Below are 16659 nucleotides of genomic sequence, written 5' to 3'. Positions count from 1 at the left end.
CGTTCTATCAAGATGTTCACAATGTAGCACTAATGTATCACATACTTAATGTGGAGGTGTCAATAAAATAGTACCAAGGTTTTGATCATGTAATATCAATGTGTTGGTCATATAGTATCAATGTATCCACTACATATCATCAAAACATCAATTATATTACTGCTAAGATATCACTCGCGTCATAATTTTCTTACCAATATGTATGGTAAATACGTGAATATATAAGGTGTAGACCACATACCATAGTTGTTTTATTCATTTTAAATTTATTTAAAACTTCGAATTTGAACATAAATTCATGTCTTTTTAATAATTAGTTATAATGATAAAAGGTGTACGTGAAGATGATGAGAAAGCGAAACACCCCATCTTGTTGACAAAGTGCATGGAAACAACTTCGAACGAGACCAATAGAACAACAGAACAAAGAAAGATACGACCTCCGTAACAACCTAAGCCACAACCTCCCTCCTTATTCGTCCACTATCGAACGAGCCGCATCGACTCAGACTGACTACTTAACGTCATCAGTGACGCCCATCACCGGATCCGGATCCATATCCATAGCCTTCGCCATAACCCGACCCGGACCCGTTTCCATGGCCCTCACCGTAGCCATGGCCCTCGCCGTAGCCAGACGCCGAGCCCCCGCCACGCCCGCCTCCTTGGCCGGCACCGGACCCCGCACCAGAACCAGCCGAAGAGCCTGCGCCTGAACCGCCCGAACCAGCGTACGAGCCCGCGTACGACCCGGCGTAGGAACCAGAACCCGAACCCGAAGCAGAGCCAGACCCGGAGGCGGAGGCGGAACCCGAGCCTGAGCCGGAGGCCGAGCCTCCACCACCTAGCCCGAGGTCGAGACCGAGGCCCAGGCCGCCACCCAGGGCGAGGCCGAGGTCTTTCCGGGCAGGCCGGCTCTCAGTGGCGACCATTGCCAGTGACAATGAGAACAACAGCAATGCTACAGCGGAAGCTCTCGTAGCTGCCATAGTCAAAACTCTTTTAGTGCAACCACAAGCTTAGAATAAGATGGAGTGCAGTGGCATTGGTGACGAGGTATTTATAGGCGATCTTCTTCTTCTTCTTCTTCTTCTCGAGCCAATTATTGAGGCATGCAACAGTCCTGTCAATCATGTGGAAACGGGACGGGGTAAGTTGGAACGATATCGGCCGAAAGCAGAAAGGTGGCCGTATAATTAAGTTTGTGGCTGAGAGAGGTGGTGCAGAAGGTAGTGGTGGCTCCACGAATCCATCATCTCTGTCAAAGGGAGGCTGATGCAAGAGGAAGAGAAGCAATAAAGACAACTCTGAGGCCACCCCCCACCCCTCAGGCGCGCACTAAAGTTCCGAAAAGAACACGTAAGGTGGCACGTTATCAGCACTGGGCTCTGCCGGAGTTGGACATCAGATTGTGTGTGCTCACCTAATCACTTAGGTCTCAGTGCATGGCTACGCATGCACAGCGAATCTTACACGTCCATCTGAGAAAGAAGAAGCCAAGAAATAAACCACTGCCCGAGACACCTACCATATACGAGAAGCAGGAATGCTGCCACATAGTGCTGCTGTGGTTGCACTATGTGTTGGGAGTGCAGCTTCAGCTGAACTTTCTGCCAAGACATTGTTACTGACTAAAAGAAGGGCATCTTCCCATTAAGATCAACGAAGTAGCATTTCAAGCTTTGACCAGCTGCTCCTCGTTTATCCTACCGATCTGTCAAGGTTAGCTTCATCTAAGATCGATATCAAACAGTGACCGGGTTTCGGCGTAGTGGTTTCCTCTTCATGCGCACTAGAAATCCGAAAACAACATCTCCACAGGCACGTTTTCAGCACCCGAAGTTGCCATTTTCGCTGCACAGGATACTGGAATGTGTTCACGTAATCACTTCGCTTTAAGTGCATGGCTATGGTTGTTCCGGGAATGTTCATCATCTTTCTCTTGGAGCAATAAACTATACAAGAAGCCTTCTACATGGTTGCTGATCTGATCCACCGAGAGGTTTAGACTACGTTTGCCTATGACATGCATACATAGTCACCAAGTGCACCTGATTAAAGTTGCTTTTGTGTATAACGAAGCTCTGAATGGAGAAGAGTACTTATCCAACACCAATTAGTTGCTTGACTCTCCTGTGGCGTGTGGTGTTTCCTTCGGCAATGAACACTTCAGCGTTGACTTGCGCACTCATGCATGCCGCCCCGGAGGCCACATGGTTCGGCCAAATTTTGACCTTAATTAGTGCGAGGGACCCAAGTGGATGTTGACTGCCTGTAACGTGTCGTGCGAGAAGAAGAAATTAGCAGCAGTAATTGCTCCACCAGAGAGCTAATTGCTACTGTTAGCCAACTCAGATCATTCCATCTTCTTCGACTCCTCTTCCGCGGTCTATAAATAGCATTTGCCTCGTCTGTTCTTCCACAAAGGAACCACTGCTCCGGTAATACCAAGAACACGGCCATGGCTCATTCGAAGCTCTTGCTCCTTGCCACTCTTCTCGCCGCTCTCTCTGCTCTGGTGGTGGAGAGCCGGGTGGCAAGGATGGATCTTGGGAGCCTTGGCACCGGGGTCGGTCTCGGCACTGGGCTCGGTGTTGGCGTAGATGGCGGTACGGTCTCCGTCTCAGGTTCGGGCTCCGGCTCTGGCTCCGAGTCTGGGTTTGGTCACTCCAGCTCGACTTCCAGGTCGGAATCACGTTCGTTTTCGGTGACTCTGCCTGGTTTAGGCTCCGGCGCGGGCTCTTCGGCAGGTTCGGGCGCAGGCGCGGGATCATCGTCAGGTTCGGACGCGGGTTCCTCCGCGGGCTCGGGCGCAGGTTCTGGTGCGGGGAACGGCGAAGGTTCCGGCTCGGGCTATGGCTCGGGTTCTGGCAACTGAGAGAGACGTACTCGGGTGTTTCTACTGCCATCCTTGATGTATAAATAAATAATATAAAATAAATAATGAGATGGCGATGCTTTGCCTTCGCGTATGTGGAAAATAAATACAGTGACTTCTGATTCGATTAAATGATGCCTAATTATCTTATACATTCGAATCTCATGCAACGAAGGGGGAAAAGAAAGCCCTAATTTTAAGAAAAAATGGGTCGGAGATGTAAGGGGAAAGAGGCATCTTTACAAGCTCTTAGCTGAGCCGGCTAAGCCGCCGCTTCTCGTGTTGTAGCCGTAGTAGAGGAGGTACCACCTAACGAACCTTTTCAGGCCGGTTTCCAGGTTGGTGGTCGGCTTGTAGCCCAGCTCGGCTCGAGCCAAACTGATGTTGGCGTGGGTGAAGGGGACGTCCCCGTTGCCCGGCATCTCCACCACGTTCCTCTTCGCCTTCATCTTGAGGTGGTGCTCCAGGATGCCCACCAGCGCCGGCACCGTCACCGGCGAGGTGTTGCCCAGGTTGTAGATGCGGTACTGGGCGGGGCCACGCTTCCGGCCGCCGGTCCCGGTGCTCTTCTCCGCGGTGTCGAGGGAGGCAACGCAGCCCTTGACGATGTCGTCGATGTAGGTGAAGTCGCGGGCGAGGTCGACACGGTCCTTGCCGCGGTAGACGGTGATGGGCTTCCCCTGGAGGATGTTGCGGGTGAAGGAGAAGTAGGCCATGTCGGGCCGGCCCCAGGGTCCGTAGACGGTGAAGAAGCGGAGCCCTGTGGTGGAGAGGCCGTAGATGTGGTTGTAGGTGTGGGTGATCTCCTCGCCGGCCTTCTTCGTCGCCGCGTACAGAGAGGCCGGCCGGTCGGTCCGGTCCGACTCCGAGAAGGGCACCTTCTCGTTGAGGCCGTACACCGACGAGGACGACGCCCACACCACTGCCGGCTGCGGGTCCGCGGACTTGCACGCCTCGAGCAGCGCGACGAGCCCCGCGATGTTGCTATTCACGTACGACGCCGGGTTCTCGATGGCGTAGCGAACGCCGGCCTGGGCCGCCAGGTGCATCACGTGGGTGAAGGGCACGACGTCGAAGAGCTTGGCGAGGAGGCGAGCGTCATTGATGTCCCCCTCCACCACGAACACGCCGCGGGAGTCCAGCAGCGCCACGCGGGCCTTCTTCAGCGAGGGGTCGTAGTAGCTATTGAAGTTGTCGAGGCCGACCACGCCGTCGCCGCGCTTGCGGAGGGCGAGGGAGACGTGGGTGCCGACGAACCCAGCAGCACCGGTGACAAGCACGGAGAAGCCGCCGGGGCGGCGGACGGTGGCGGAGGCCCGGATCTGCTTCTCCCATTGCATCCCGCCCCACGACGCGTCAAAGTACCGGGACGAGGAGTCGACGAAGCTCTGGAAGCTGAGGTAGGAAGCCGTGAGCGCGATCAGGAACAGCGCCCACAGGAACATGGTACTGGTGGACGCGAAGCACTGGTGGAGCTGACGATTGATCGCGTGCGTCCGCTCGATCTTCACCTTCCCGGGCGTGGACGGAAACAACTCGTCTTCCATCGACCCCATCATCTCTTTCTTCATCGTCTCCGCTGTTTTCCAGTCGATCGAACAAAACGATGGCGGAGGAGGCAGAGCAGTGAATGCAAATTGGGTGTTCGAGGAAATGCCGAGCGGGAAGCGAATGCAAATTGGGTGTTCGAGTATTTCGCCTGTGGCAGTATACCCTCCGCCTATAAATGGCGAGCGAGGCCCGTTTACTTGGAGGCCGAGGAATCGGCCCACCGTCCACCTCAGCCGTGGATAAATTCTAATCACACGACATTTCTAACTGCTTATTATACTTGCCAACCTGGCTTGGAGACGGGATCCACGTGCGCCCTTTAACAGCAGAAGGGTATGGGATTGGGTAAGTCGGGAAGTGGTTCTGCCGAACTGCGAAGAGCTTTTTCTTGCCACGTTGGCCAGGGGGGGCGGGGGGTGGTGGGAAGACACAAGAGAGGGCGGGGTTCGCGGCGGAGGATACGTGGGGTTGGCGAGGGGAGAGGGATGAGCGGGAGAGGTCCGAGGAGAGCCGGTGATCGCGAGATGCCGTGGGAGGGGGCGACCCGGCGCTGCCTTGTCCTCCTCCCATTCGCCAGATGCGCGCCGGGCCCTTGTGAGCTTATGGCATCGATTTAACTCCAAGAAACTGTGCTTGATAGTGTTTTTGAATGTCAAAACGAGACTTTCTAATGACTTCGTGACCTACTAAAATATGTATTTTTGTGCTGTACTGATCTCCGATGTATGTGCCAAACATCAATCCTTGTCAATGGACGGTGAATTCAACTTATCCAGACATCAATCCTTGTCTTCTCAAAGAGAAAACTGCACATGAACACGTCTTAGTTTTCTCATCACTGCAAAGTCGGTGGCCGTCTTAATGCATTTCCTTCGGTGACGGTTGTATCATATTACTATCGCTATTTGTTTGGAGAAAATATTCAATGTTGAGGTCTGATTCGATTATATATGCAGTTGAGGTACTATTGAGGTGATGCTGAAGGTCTCATGGAATGTGAAGATTAAGGTTAGGAGTGAGTTTTCTGGTTCCATTAATTATTTTGATATTCAAGTTAGCCCGACAGAAGTGGTAAAAAGATGACTGATATGTATTCTTACGTCGAAAATAGATTTTTATATTAGATAAAAAGGAGATAGAATATTCTTTGAGAGGATAATCCTTAACAGTTTCTAATAGTTCATTTTAAACTTTTATCCATGTAGATAGTAAAAAAAGGAGAGGTAGTCTTGTCTTTTCCATGCTAACTTGGTCATTAGATAAATGTTTGATAATATTTCTTCTATCGTTTGTGTCTCTTTTTTTAAATGTGCACTTCTAGAGATGTTTTTGAGAGGTTTGAAAATACAACTATAGACCATCTTGACATGTGTGTCATATAAAAGTGAAGGAATATTCGATGCATGATCAACTTACATGCCTCAAGCTCTTTGGGGAGGTTGGATTGGACTTGATCGACCTATACACCTCGAGCTCTTCAAGAAAGATAAATTGGACTTGGTCAACTTATGAACCTTGAGCTCACCTTGGGCTCTCCAAGAAGGTCGGGTCATACTTGGCCAATGTACGCACCTCGAGATCTTGAAAGAGGTTGGGTTTGACTTGACCAACCTATGCACCTTAGGGTCACCTCGGACTTTCCGAAAAGGTTGGGTCGAGCTTACCGACCTACACACATCGACGCACATTGAGCCCACCTTAAGCTCTTAAAGGAGATTGGGTTATGCTTGGCAGATCTATACACCTTGAGCCCACCTATAACTCTCCGAGAAGGTCGACTCTTGGACTCCTATCCATGTAAACAGTAAAAAAAAAAAAAAATTGAAGACAACTCATAATCATCCATGACCATGCATCTCTCTTATATCAACTTGGCTACCACGTGTCTACATATAATTGATGTTGATTCATCTAAAAAGAGTGTAGATGAAAACAGATATAATTCATACATATTTTACAGTTACATGAGTGCCACGTTAAAGCAGGTCTGAGTTAGATATGACTTGGTACCAATCGAACCAGAATTTATCCATATGGAACAAAGCCTTCATAAGCATCACAGGTTTCAGCTTCAAGAAACAGATGCTGTAGTTGGCTACACCCATTAAGCCCAAAATCTCAACACTTTGGGTGGCAATAGAAACTTAAACTGTTCTTGATTATGCAATTGAAGAACCACCCAGCATCAACTTTGTTAAATATAAATTCTGTGAAGAGACACTTACAGCTGATCGAATGCGGATCATATGATTCGAAGCAGGTTTATTTTCAATTCTTTCTTTCCTACATCAAACAAACACCATGTCGGAACACTGGACTGTGCAGGTAGAGATTTTGAGCAACACAGGAAACAATGGATGCAGAACAAGATGGTAGGTTGTACAAACGGTGGTTCATGCATTATATGGAGGAACACTATCAATGGTATTGAAGCTCATAAGCTTGCAAACTTTGCTATATTACACAAGATGATTCTGCTTTTGCTGTTAACCTCGTGAAGAAGGAAGAGATCCAAGTGGAGTTGAAGCAGCAGCTGGCTCACTGGGTGTTTGAGCTGCCAGAGATGGTCGAACGTAGATTCTTGCCTTCCTTAGAATCTCAGCAACAACCCAGTGCTTTCTTTTGCTCAGCGGCCTTGAAGAATCCAACCTAACCTGGGGAAAAAAGAAAAGAAAAAGAAACAACACATGAATTTTTTACGGCATAAGGAACCAAGAGCTTCTGACAAAAGCTTTTGGTAAAATGTATTTCTGGAACCATTTTTTTGGGATGCAGCTTTTCAGAGCATGCGACAAGGACATATGTTTTCACACTACAAGAAAGACAGTAGTCTTAGTATTGCCAATAGAGTTTGAGGTAAGCAAAACATTTCCATCAATGGATGTCATAACTATGAATATTGAATCATTGTGTTCATTTTGCAGTTAAAAGAAGTAAACTGTTATTACTCCAAAACAAGGTGAAGATTCTGTGGACTTTCTTTGTATCAAGCAAGACCAACACTGTAACATCCCATTAGTCCCACATCGGAAGTGGGCAATATGTATGATTATATGGGTTTGATGAGTGTACTACGTTAATTCCCGCATAAGTATTTTGGTCCGTGGTTGAAGGACTAAAATGAAGTTATTGGCCAGTTGGCTCGTCAGACTCGGGTCTTGACAAACACCATGGAACAAGTTATGAGCAACAAAGCAAAAAAAAAAAAAAGGTTCGTCAAATATATACAATGAACAGAACATATCAAAACTCAGAGGTCAGATATCTTTATGGATGAAGCATTTTCAGAAAGGAAACAGACTAAGGACTGAAGATTGAGAAAGCATGTATAAAATTAGCTAGCAATGTATGGTTTTTGCATCTCTTTACGTTCAACATTGACGGCAATCTTACTAGCCCCTCTAGCAACTCTATCAGCTATATCGATGTATGTAACCTTGTTCAAAGGTAATCTGCTCTAACTGGTCAGCAGTTTAAAAAGGACCGGAGCTGCATGTTGTTCAGGCTAGCCAGAATATTTGCAAATAAGAAACAGAATACAAGAGTAACTTACCACAAGCAATAACATATAAGATAAAAGAATTAACTTATCACAAGAAATATTTCTAGGAGAATCCCGAACATGTTCTATTTTAAACATGTACCAACGATCAGAGTCATTTTAAAAAATGCTAGCATTTGAAACATGCAAGTCTATATTATTGACAAAAAAACAAAAAGCTTACATTTCCATGCATTAGCCTTCCTGTTGTAAAAAATATATTTTCAATCAGCATCCACTTCAAACTCTTTCTTGAAAGGACCATGGAGCACACTATGCCACTTGTACTACCTCAGCGTGAAGCCTTTGTTGGTAATTCATCGCTTGACATTGAACTTTTCCTTAAATGAACTTACATGAAGATAATTTCTTATCTACCTGATCTAGTACATCAACTATTAGGATGCAGCATTGGTCCTATTAATAAAAATAGCAATATCTTATTAACTTGCATTGTTGGCATTGATTAACCTTTCAAATGTTTGGTTTATTCTCATAATTTCAATCAGATAATAAATACTATTGCTTGCAAGAAATTATTAGAAAGTATAAATAAGAGGATAGAATTTATCTGTCAGTATGGCCCTTTTTTGTCCATCTATGTACAGCATTATCTTAGGAAACACTTAAAAGCATCTTTGTTAACTGTCCATGCAAAGTCATAATAGTTGACACAAAATCTAGTTAAACACTAGAAACAATGTCACAAACGTGTTGCTAGTTTATGCTCATCAGATTTCTCTGCACTGAGAACAGAAAAGATTCCTCCAGCAGTCATCTTAAGCATAAGGCTTAAGAAGAACATTAAGTGCATCAAATGATTAACCAGTAAAGGAGAGAGACAGCTGATAATGTGAACCTAGAACTTCAATATTTTGGCAATTTCTTCAATAGAAAAATAGCTTCCAACCTCCAAGTACACTTACTGCTCACACAAATCTTAGAATCCATGTTTCCACATTAAGAAATTATACAGACAATTACTGACATAAAGACATAATTCTTACAACGCATTAAGGCATTCCTACATTAGAAGGACTGAACCATCAAGAGCATGCTTCCAAGGTCCAATCTTTCTCAAGATAAAGGGAAGGTAAATCCTATCAGTAATCTCACCGCCAACAACCCCAACATTAGTGGACTAAACAAGACTAAACAATAAAAGACGTCAGTGGAAAACTACCAAACGCTATCCGATCAACAAAGGAACCTACAGATGACCTTCACATCAAAAAAGAGGGAAGCTAAGTACGATGGGAACAGCGGGGGACAAGAGATGTATGGGGTAAGAGGAGATGACTGACCCGGTCGCCGATGTTGCATTGGTTTTTCTCGTCGTGGGCCATGAACTTGCTGGTGCGCTTGACGTAGCGATTGTAGAGCTTGTGGTGGAAGAGCCGGTCCACCGCCACCACCACCGACTTCTGCATCTTGTTCGACACCACGATCCCAACTACTGGCTTCATTCTGCCGCGCCTCCCTCTCCTCCTCCCCCACGCCGCCTCCGATTAGCAAGAGCGAAGCCCTCGAGAAGAACTGGAGCAGAAAAGATCGGTCCGTCTTAACGGGTCGGAGGGACGAACTGAGTTGGCCCGACTAAATCCGAAAAGAAAGAGAGAATTTTAATATTTATTAGTGCGAAAATATTTTTTTCGTTAAACAAATTGATCAATCACCGTCCATTTGAAAAGCTAGGGCCAAGATGAAATGGCGCGGACGGCTGTGATCGATCTCCTGCATTCTTCACGGGTGACGAACAAGAATGATCAGTGTTCGGTCACGTGCAGCACTGTTCGGTCACGTGCTCGTCTGCTGCTCCCGTGGCGCGCGCACTCTCTGGTTACGAAATCTCTCTCTCCCCCTAAATCTCGCGGTAGCTTCTCTGCATCACGAGAAAGCCCTCTTCGACAAGCACTCTCCTCCTCCCAATTAGCGATTCCCTATCCCCGATCCGATCGAACAAGGCGTCATTCCCCAATTTTCTCGTTCTTTCTCGCGCCTCACTTTCGGATTCTTTGGTGTTGCTTCTGATCTCAGACTGGATCGGTTTCTAGGGATTGATGTCGCAGCGGTTCCCGCTGCGAAGAGAGCGATGGAGAGGAAGAAGTATCCGATCCGCGCTGAGGATTACCAGCTGCGCGAGCCGGTGGGGCAGGGGGTCAGCGCTTCGGTCTACCGGGCGCTTTGCATTCCCCTTGACGAGGTCGTCGCCATCAAGGTCGTCGATTTCGAGAGGAATAACAGCGATCTGGTGCGTTCGTCATTAGCTAAATTTCATCTTTTTCTTCTATGTTCTTTTTATTCGATGAGAGGAACCAGGTGCACTGAGCATTGGTATGCCATTGTGATTCAAATAGAATTTTCAATTTTTTACTTAATTCCGTAGATTTTAGATTGACTATTCGACAAACGAATCATTTTGCCTAGGGAGGATTGTTTTGCACAAAATTTAACCTTAAACTTGTGCATGTTTCTTGGGATTTATTTGTTCCTTATAGTGTACGGTCTCCGATAGAAGAATACAACCGTTAGGAAATAATGTCTAAGGTCATTAATGATAACATGTTTAGAACAAGCAGTTCTATGTATCTAACACAAGTTTATAAACTTAAAAGTTCCTCGTGTCACAATGACCATCATATTGTGTCAACTTCTTGCTTGCAGTATCCATTTATTTTTTTATAAGAATAGTTGTCACTAAAATTTATGGTGACTGCTATTGTTAGTTTTCTTTTTCTTTTTTTCATGTGGCAGATGACACAGCATGACAACTTAAGCAAAGCATGTTTCTTTTGGTTATATCTATTACTGTGTACTTTGTGTTTCATTTTAGTTCATCAGGGTATAATGCAGAAAATAGGTGTCTTAATTGCGTTTACCTGATTTTCTAACTACTGGAAATCTCCACAGAATTATATTATTTATACACGGCTGTGTTCTTTAGAAAAAAATACAAATATCTATAAGTAACTTTGTACATCTAGTTCATCCATTGTCTTGAAAGTTGTAAATGATTTTTTTCTGTATGCTCTTTCGAGCACATCATCTGTCTGGAGGCTTTGTAAATGATTTTTTTTCTGTATGTTCTTTCCAGAACAACATCTGTCGGGAGGCACAAACTATGATCTTGATAGACCATCCTAATGTTCTCAAGGCACACTGCTCCTTTGTGAATGATCACAATTTATGGGTTGTCATGCCTTACATGGAGGAAGGGTCTTGCCTGCACATAATGAAGTCTGCTTATCCCAATGGCTTTAAAGAATCTGTAATTGCAACAGTGTTACGTGAAGTACTGAAGGGATTGGAATATCTTCATCACCAAGGGCACATTCACCGTGATGTAAAGGTTTGGTTAAGTTGACTCATCTTTATGTGATGGAGACTTTTCAAAGTGGTTGTCATTATAGTTCTTTTGTCATGAATCTTAATATTGACTCTTGGCAATTGTATGATGATATATCATCTAATGTAGTAGCGAGAGTCATCAAGATAAAAAAAGAGGATAATCTAACAAATAAAATCTTCTTTTTCACTGTAGGGTTGTTTATCGTTTTTCTAAGGAAATCAACTTTATCCTTTCTGTTTACATACCTATGGCAACATCATTTCTATCAGTTTCATATCGTCATTTTTCTACCTTGCCAAGGTCGGCCCTCATAATTTTTCTTTGTTATGTGTTTTCATCTGTTAACAAAGCTAATGTGCAAGTTGTTCTTCAATACAATCTTCACATTATTATGTAACTGATCTTGTTCAGTATATTGTTTTCAGTTGAAACTTCAGAATGAAATTTCATGCTAGTATGTTTAATTTACTAAGGGCATGCAAAGTTGCCCATTCATCTTATGCATGTGAAGCATCAACTTAGATGAGGAGATAGAGAGGATATATTGTTCACTTGTGATGGTGTAATCATTATGTGTTTGTTGATGCCTTAACGGTGTATGAACTGCACACGATATACTGATCAAAATCAGGTCCAGTTTTGGTTTATACAAATGGCATGTTATGTTGTATATGTTTGGTGTTTGCATATTTATTTGGTATTAGATTCAATACACTAATGATTTACAGCTCTCCAAAATAAATGATAAGAAAGATCAATATACAACACTAGCTGGTAAAATAGACATATGAATATATGCTGATAAAGCACACTATTAGACTTGATAAAAATTACATTATCAATGGTCATGTGACTTCATAACCTATTTTACCAGATAACCAAGTCACTTAATCTTAGAAAAAATGGATTTAGTACCATCCACAAACCTAGTATTTAAGGATGTATTTTATTAATTTTTTAGAAGATTTGAATTGTTTTGTTATAGTAGAACTTTAGTGACTTATACCCTGAGAAAAACACTTGCACAGTTGCACAGTAATCATAGGTGCTCATGTGCTGTCTTAGTTCAAATAACTTCCTGTGAAATATTGTTCACTCATGATTTTAGGCTGGGAATATTCTAGTTGATGCACGAGGTGGCATTAAACTTGGAGATTTTGGTGTTTCAGCTTGCCTTTTCGATTCCGGTAACAGGCAAAGATCAAGGAATACATTTGTGGGGACACCTTGCTGGTGCAAATGCTCTTTTGTTCAGATATTTCCGTATGATTATGATATAATATCCTTTAAATGAAATATAATGTTTTTATTTAAATAGGATGGCCCCTGAGGTGATGGAGCAACTGCATGGTTATGATTTCAAGTTGGTCTACCAACTTCTCTATGTCTGGTAATATCATTAATTTGTTATTTTGAGTGCAAGCACTTATTACAAATTATCGGCAGGGCTGATATATGGTCTTTTGGAATTACTGCTTTGGAACTTGCTCATGGTCATGCTCCTTTTTCAAAATATCCTCCAATTAAGGTATGTATTTCATCAATTTGGAATTGTGCATCATTTATCAATAATATTGTGTCAGTGGCACCATATTTTCCCCCAATGCATCAAGCATACTGTCTTATATTTTATCTGTATTTTGATGCCAAACAACATGTGAATGTATCACAATTTGCTAAAGATTTTTTCTTTTCATATTGGTCGCAAATTATGTAGATAATTTTGAGACATCTTGGAAGCTGTCATATGTCAAAATTTCTATTTTTCTTGAGTTGTTGAATCAAATTATTGGCAGGCCTTGCTGATGAACTTGCAGAATGCTCCACCAGGCCTTGATTATGAAAGTGACAAAAAATTCTCAAAGGTATTTTTGTGTTATACTTAATTGTAGTCTCTTATGCGGATGAGCATCTCATTCTCAAGCTCTACTTCTGCTACTAGTCTTTTAGGGACATGATTGCTTTGTGCATGGTGAAGGATCCTTCAAAAAGACCTACTGCACATAAGCTGTTGAAACAACCATTCTTCAAGCAAGCCAGATCTCAGGACTACATAGTACGAAAAATTTTGGATGGGTTGCCTACACTAGGTGATCGCCATCAAGCCTTGAAGGTAATGAATTGTGATCTTATTTTGCCTATAGTTTAATTTAGCATCAAAGTTTATCACATTGATTTTGCATTGAGTACAGGAGAAGGAAGAAGATTTGCTTGCACAGAAGAAAATGCTCGACAATGACAAAGAGGAGTTATCACAGGTTAGGGTTATTATGCACTGAGCTAAGCCGATTAAAAGTATTTTCCATTTTGAATTATTGAGGATCAAAGAAATTAATTAAAAACCAGCTTTCTCTGGCCCAATTATCAATTCCATATAATTTCTGGATTCCCTTTGCTGCATGTAATACAAACATAAATGACATTGTAAAGCCTATTAATAGGCTCTCAATGAAAAAAATATATAATCATGTCTCTTTAAGTATGAGATATGGGACAAGTAACAATGCTATTAGAGTGAACAGACTAAAGGATGAAAAATTCACAAACTAAGAACTTATCAAGCTTACAAATATTTATGAGACCTTTAGTAAGAATGAATATTTTGATAGCATCATGGAACTGAAGGTTAAAGGATCATGATTATAAGTTTTGAGTGAATAAAAGTCATGAAGAAAAGAATAATTAATATGGCAACCTTTTGAGTGATGGTATGATCAAGCTGAAATTGGATGCATCAAATGGTTGAGCTGGGAGCATTGTAAAACTTGGTCCTTTATATCATCCTCCTTAAGTGTAAATGCACAGATCAACAATTCATTCTTTGGTCTGAACCATCTTTAGTTCAGGATGATTGTTTTCATTCCATTCAAATAACTTGGTCAAGGGGCCATATGGAATCTTATGCTATTCTAAAATATGGATGCTTAAATTTGCTTGGTATATCTATGTCAAACACATTAATGCATCGTATAAGTGTGTTGTTCTTTTCCCTTTGATTAATAGGAGATGAATATATATATCTTCAGATTCTACATTATGAATTTTAGATTTTGTTCAATGAAATAATGAATGATTTTATGTAGCTTTGTTATTCATGTGTATCTGTATTATATTCTCTACATTGTTCGAGTCTTATCTCTTATGCTATTATCTTTGATGACTAATAGGTCTGAGATGCTAGTAAATTACTTATATAGTTTTTAATAATCTGAATTATGAAAATACATATTTTCAAACAAAATAAATTTAAATTCTGTAATATATAATATCATTTATCTTAAGATACTGTTTTATTGTGTCCTCATCATGTATTCCTTTTTTTAATATTTAGTGGACTCACATACCTGCATCATTTTGTATCAGTATCCCGTTCCCTTATCCTTTTACATGCTTGATGCTAGAGATTCTCTGTTGCATAAATTCATGGTCATATATGTTTTTCACTTATTAGTGATGCCATTTTGATCATGAATAGAGGGAATACAAACGAGGAATTAGTGCATGGAATTTTGACATTGAGGATCTGAAAGCTCAGGCTTCATCGGTAATCATGCAGTCTTTTAATCCTTCTCTCTGAATTCATTTGTCACAACTTTTTGGTAAATTACGTGCATTCCTGTCAGATTCTGGAAAATAATGAAACTACAGGATCAAATGGATGCCAAATGTTTGGGATTCATGCTTTGCAAGAAAGAATATCAGAAAGTGCATCTTGTTCATCAAAGGATGATGATGATGATGTGGTAAGTTCTGATATATATATTTTTCTATAGTGGCATTAGGTTATTCAGATTTCTATATTCTAACAACATATCAAATGAACAGAAAAAAGAGGTGTTGGATGAATCAACTCTCTCGTCGCCTTATCAACCTGCATGCTACCAGAGGTAAGAAATGTTAGAAGCCATCCATAATTGCTATCAAGTCAGTGGATTGATCATTCACATTTCTTAAATCTAGGGGGGTTGATATTTATCATCAATATGTTTAGTATCTTTCCTTGTCACTGAGAGTTACAGTCTAAAGATCATGGAGGCCAAATGTTGATTATGTCACTATGTTCTGCATATTTTTAGACATAAAACTCCGGTTTGTAATTACTGTTGAACTTGGATGGTAGTAGATTTGTTCAATTTTTTACTCCCAAAAGCAATTCTGATGGATCAGACCATGAATTTAAAGCTGCTATATGAGTGATCAAAATTTTCTTGAGAAAACACACTTTAACCATGAGGGAAATAGTTTCGGTAAAAGTTACTGACTAGATATGATGAAAAGCATCTAGACAACTTCCATGCTCAATCTTTTTATGGACAGAGGCCTTCTATGAATTTGTACTTATCAGGAATATTCTCTTCATCAAATGGGAACTAGTTTGTTACATCCCCTATGAAACATAACATAGAACATATGCAATGGTTATATCATTCTATCTGTTGTGTTTACATGGTACCTAATTGCCTTCAATTAATACCTATTCTATTAGTTTCCCATGGGCTTTATTTCCCTCATTATTGTTAACGTTGCAATCATGTGTTGTTCATGAAAAATGTTTCTTCTCAAGCCACCTTTTGATAGTCAATTAGGGTTCCATTGCTTTGATTGAGTCATGTTATGTTTCCCTTATTATTGATCAGTATCAATGATGTATTTGCATAATGTATAAACTTCCTGCCTTGGTTGGAGGTAACTGAACCGGAAAATCTCAGAGGACTTAGTTCAAACTATAGACAAAAGGAAGCCACATATGCAGGAAATCAAGAACATATAGAACATATAGACTGATGAAACAACTGATGGAAGAAAAAAAAAGGTGAATGAAAGGATTAGCGGCACTTCTCCTTGTTTTTCCTTTTCTAATCTACTTAACTCAATATTCTCCAGTAAGGATTTTTTTCTGTTTTTGTTCAAGGATATTACTTGCTAATGTCATGCTTATTCTCCCATTGTTAAATGATTGTAAAAGTCCCTTTTCTGGTTCATACTGCATCAATCTCTTGAAAACTTTCCCACATATGAATCACTTGAAAATCATCCATGTACTAATCTCTAGTTTTCTTTTGCTCGTGATAGAATTGTTAATGAATTAATACTTGTTAGTCCGAAGAAACAAAATCAGCACGAAAATATTGGAAATTACAATGGAGAGTTTCAAAAAGCAACTGATATACCTACTGAAGTGGCACCTAAATCATCCAAATCGACAGGCAAGCAATTACAATATTCAGTTTTTGTTTTTTTACCTCCTTATCTAATATTTATTTATTTTAGCATTGTGTAGGAAACCTCCACCATAAGAGAAAAATCTAGATAGAATTTTGTCCTCACTTTAGATCTTTC

At 41.8% G+C, this 16659-nt stretch overlaps 5 protein-coding genes across 5 annotated transcripts; 2 read left to right on the top strand and 3 right to left on the bottom strand.

Moving 5' to 3' along the window:
• Positions 1 to 527: 527 nt before the first annotated feature.
• On the bottom strand, positions 528 to 989 carry LOC135633840 (glycine-rich cell wall structural protein 2-like). The gene has a single exon (XM_065143783.1). The coding sequence runs from the start codon at positions 987 to 989 to the stop codon at positions 528 to 530; it is 462 nt and encodes a 153-aa protein (XP_064999855.1).
• Positions 990 to 2461: 1472 nt separating this feature from the next.
• On the top strand, positions 2462 to 2878 carry LOC135633839 (uncharacterized). The gene has a single exon (XM_065143779.1). The coding sequence runs from the start codon at positions 2462 to 2464 to the stop codon at positions 2876 to 2878; it is 417 nt and encodes a 138-aa protein (XP_064999851.1).
• A 96-nt stretch (positions 2879 to 2974) lies between these two features.
• LOC135634151 (UDP-glucuronate 4-epimerase 1-like) lies at positions 2975 to 4622 on the bottom strand. The gene has a single exon (XM_065144410.1). The coding sequence runs from the start codon at positions 4447 to 4449 to the stop codon at positions 3118 to 3120; it is 1332 nt and encodes a 443-aa protein (XP_065000482.1). The 5' UTR covers positions 4450 to 4622; the 3' UTR covers positions 2975 to 3117.
• A 2184-nt stretch (positions 4623 to 6806) lies between these two features.
• Positions 6807 to 9554, bottom strand: LOC135634152 (uncharacterized). Its single transcript, XM_065144411.1, has 2 exons — positions 9275 to 9554; positions 6807 to 7083 (listed from the first exon to the last, which is right to left on the bottom strand). The coding sequence occupies exons 1-2, from the start codon at positions 9434 to 9436 to the stop codon at positions 6916 to 6918; spliced, it is 330 nt and encodes a 109-aa protein (XP_065000483.1). The 5' UTR covers positions 9437 to 9554; the 3' UTR covers positions 6807 to 6915.
• A 356-nt stretch (positions 9555 to 9910) lies between these two features.
• On the top strand, positions 9911 to 16616 carry LOC135633837 (uncharacterized). The gene is made up of 13 exons (XM_065143775.1): positions 9911 to 10221; positions 11065 to 11319; positions 12428 to 12552; positions 12638 to 12682; positions 12766 to 12847; positions 13116 to 13184; positions 13262 to 13432; positions 13512 to 13577; positions 14795 to 14863; positions 14943 to 15062; positions 15145 to 15206; positions 16393 to 16526; positions 16591 to 16616. The coding sequence occupies exons 1-13, from the start codon at positions 10063 to 10065 to the stop codon at positions 16614 to 16616; spliced, it is 1383 nt and encodes a 460-aa protein (XP_064999847.1). The 5' UTR covers positions 9911 to 10062.
• The last annotated feature ends 43 nt before the right edge of the window (positions 16617 to 16659 follow it).

The sequence above is a fragment of the Musa acuminata genome, chromosome BXJ3-3 (genome assembly GCF_036884655.1).
Source record: "Musa acuminata AAA Group cultivar baxijiao chromosome BXJ3-3, Cavendish_Baxijiao_AAA, whole genome shotgun sequence".
Taxonomy (NCBI): domain Eukaryota; kingdom Viridiplantae; phylum Streptophyta; class Magnoliopsida; order Zingiberales; family Musaceae; genus Musa; species Musa acuminata.
This window is presented reverse-complemented; position numbering and strand designations above follow the sequence as displayed.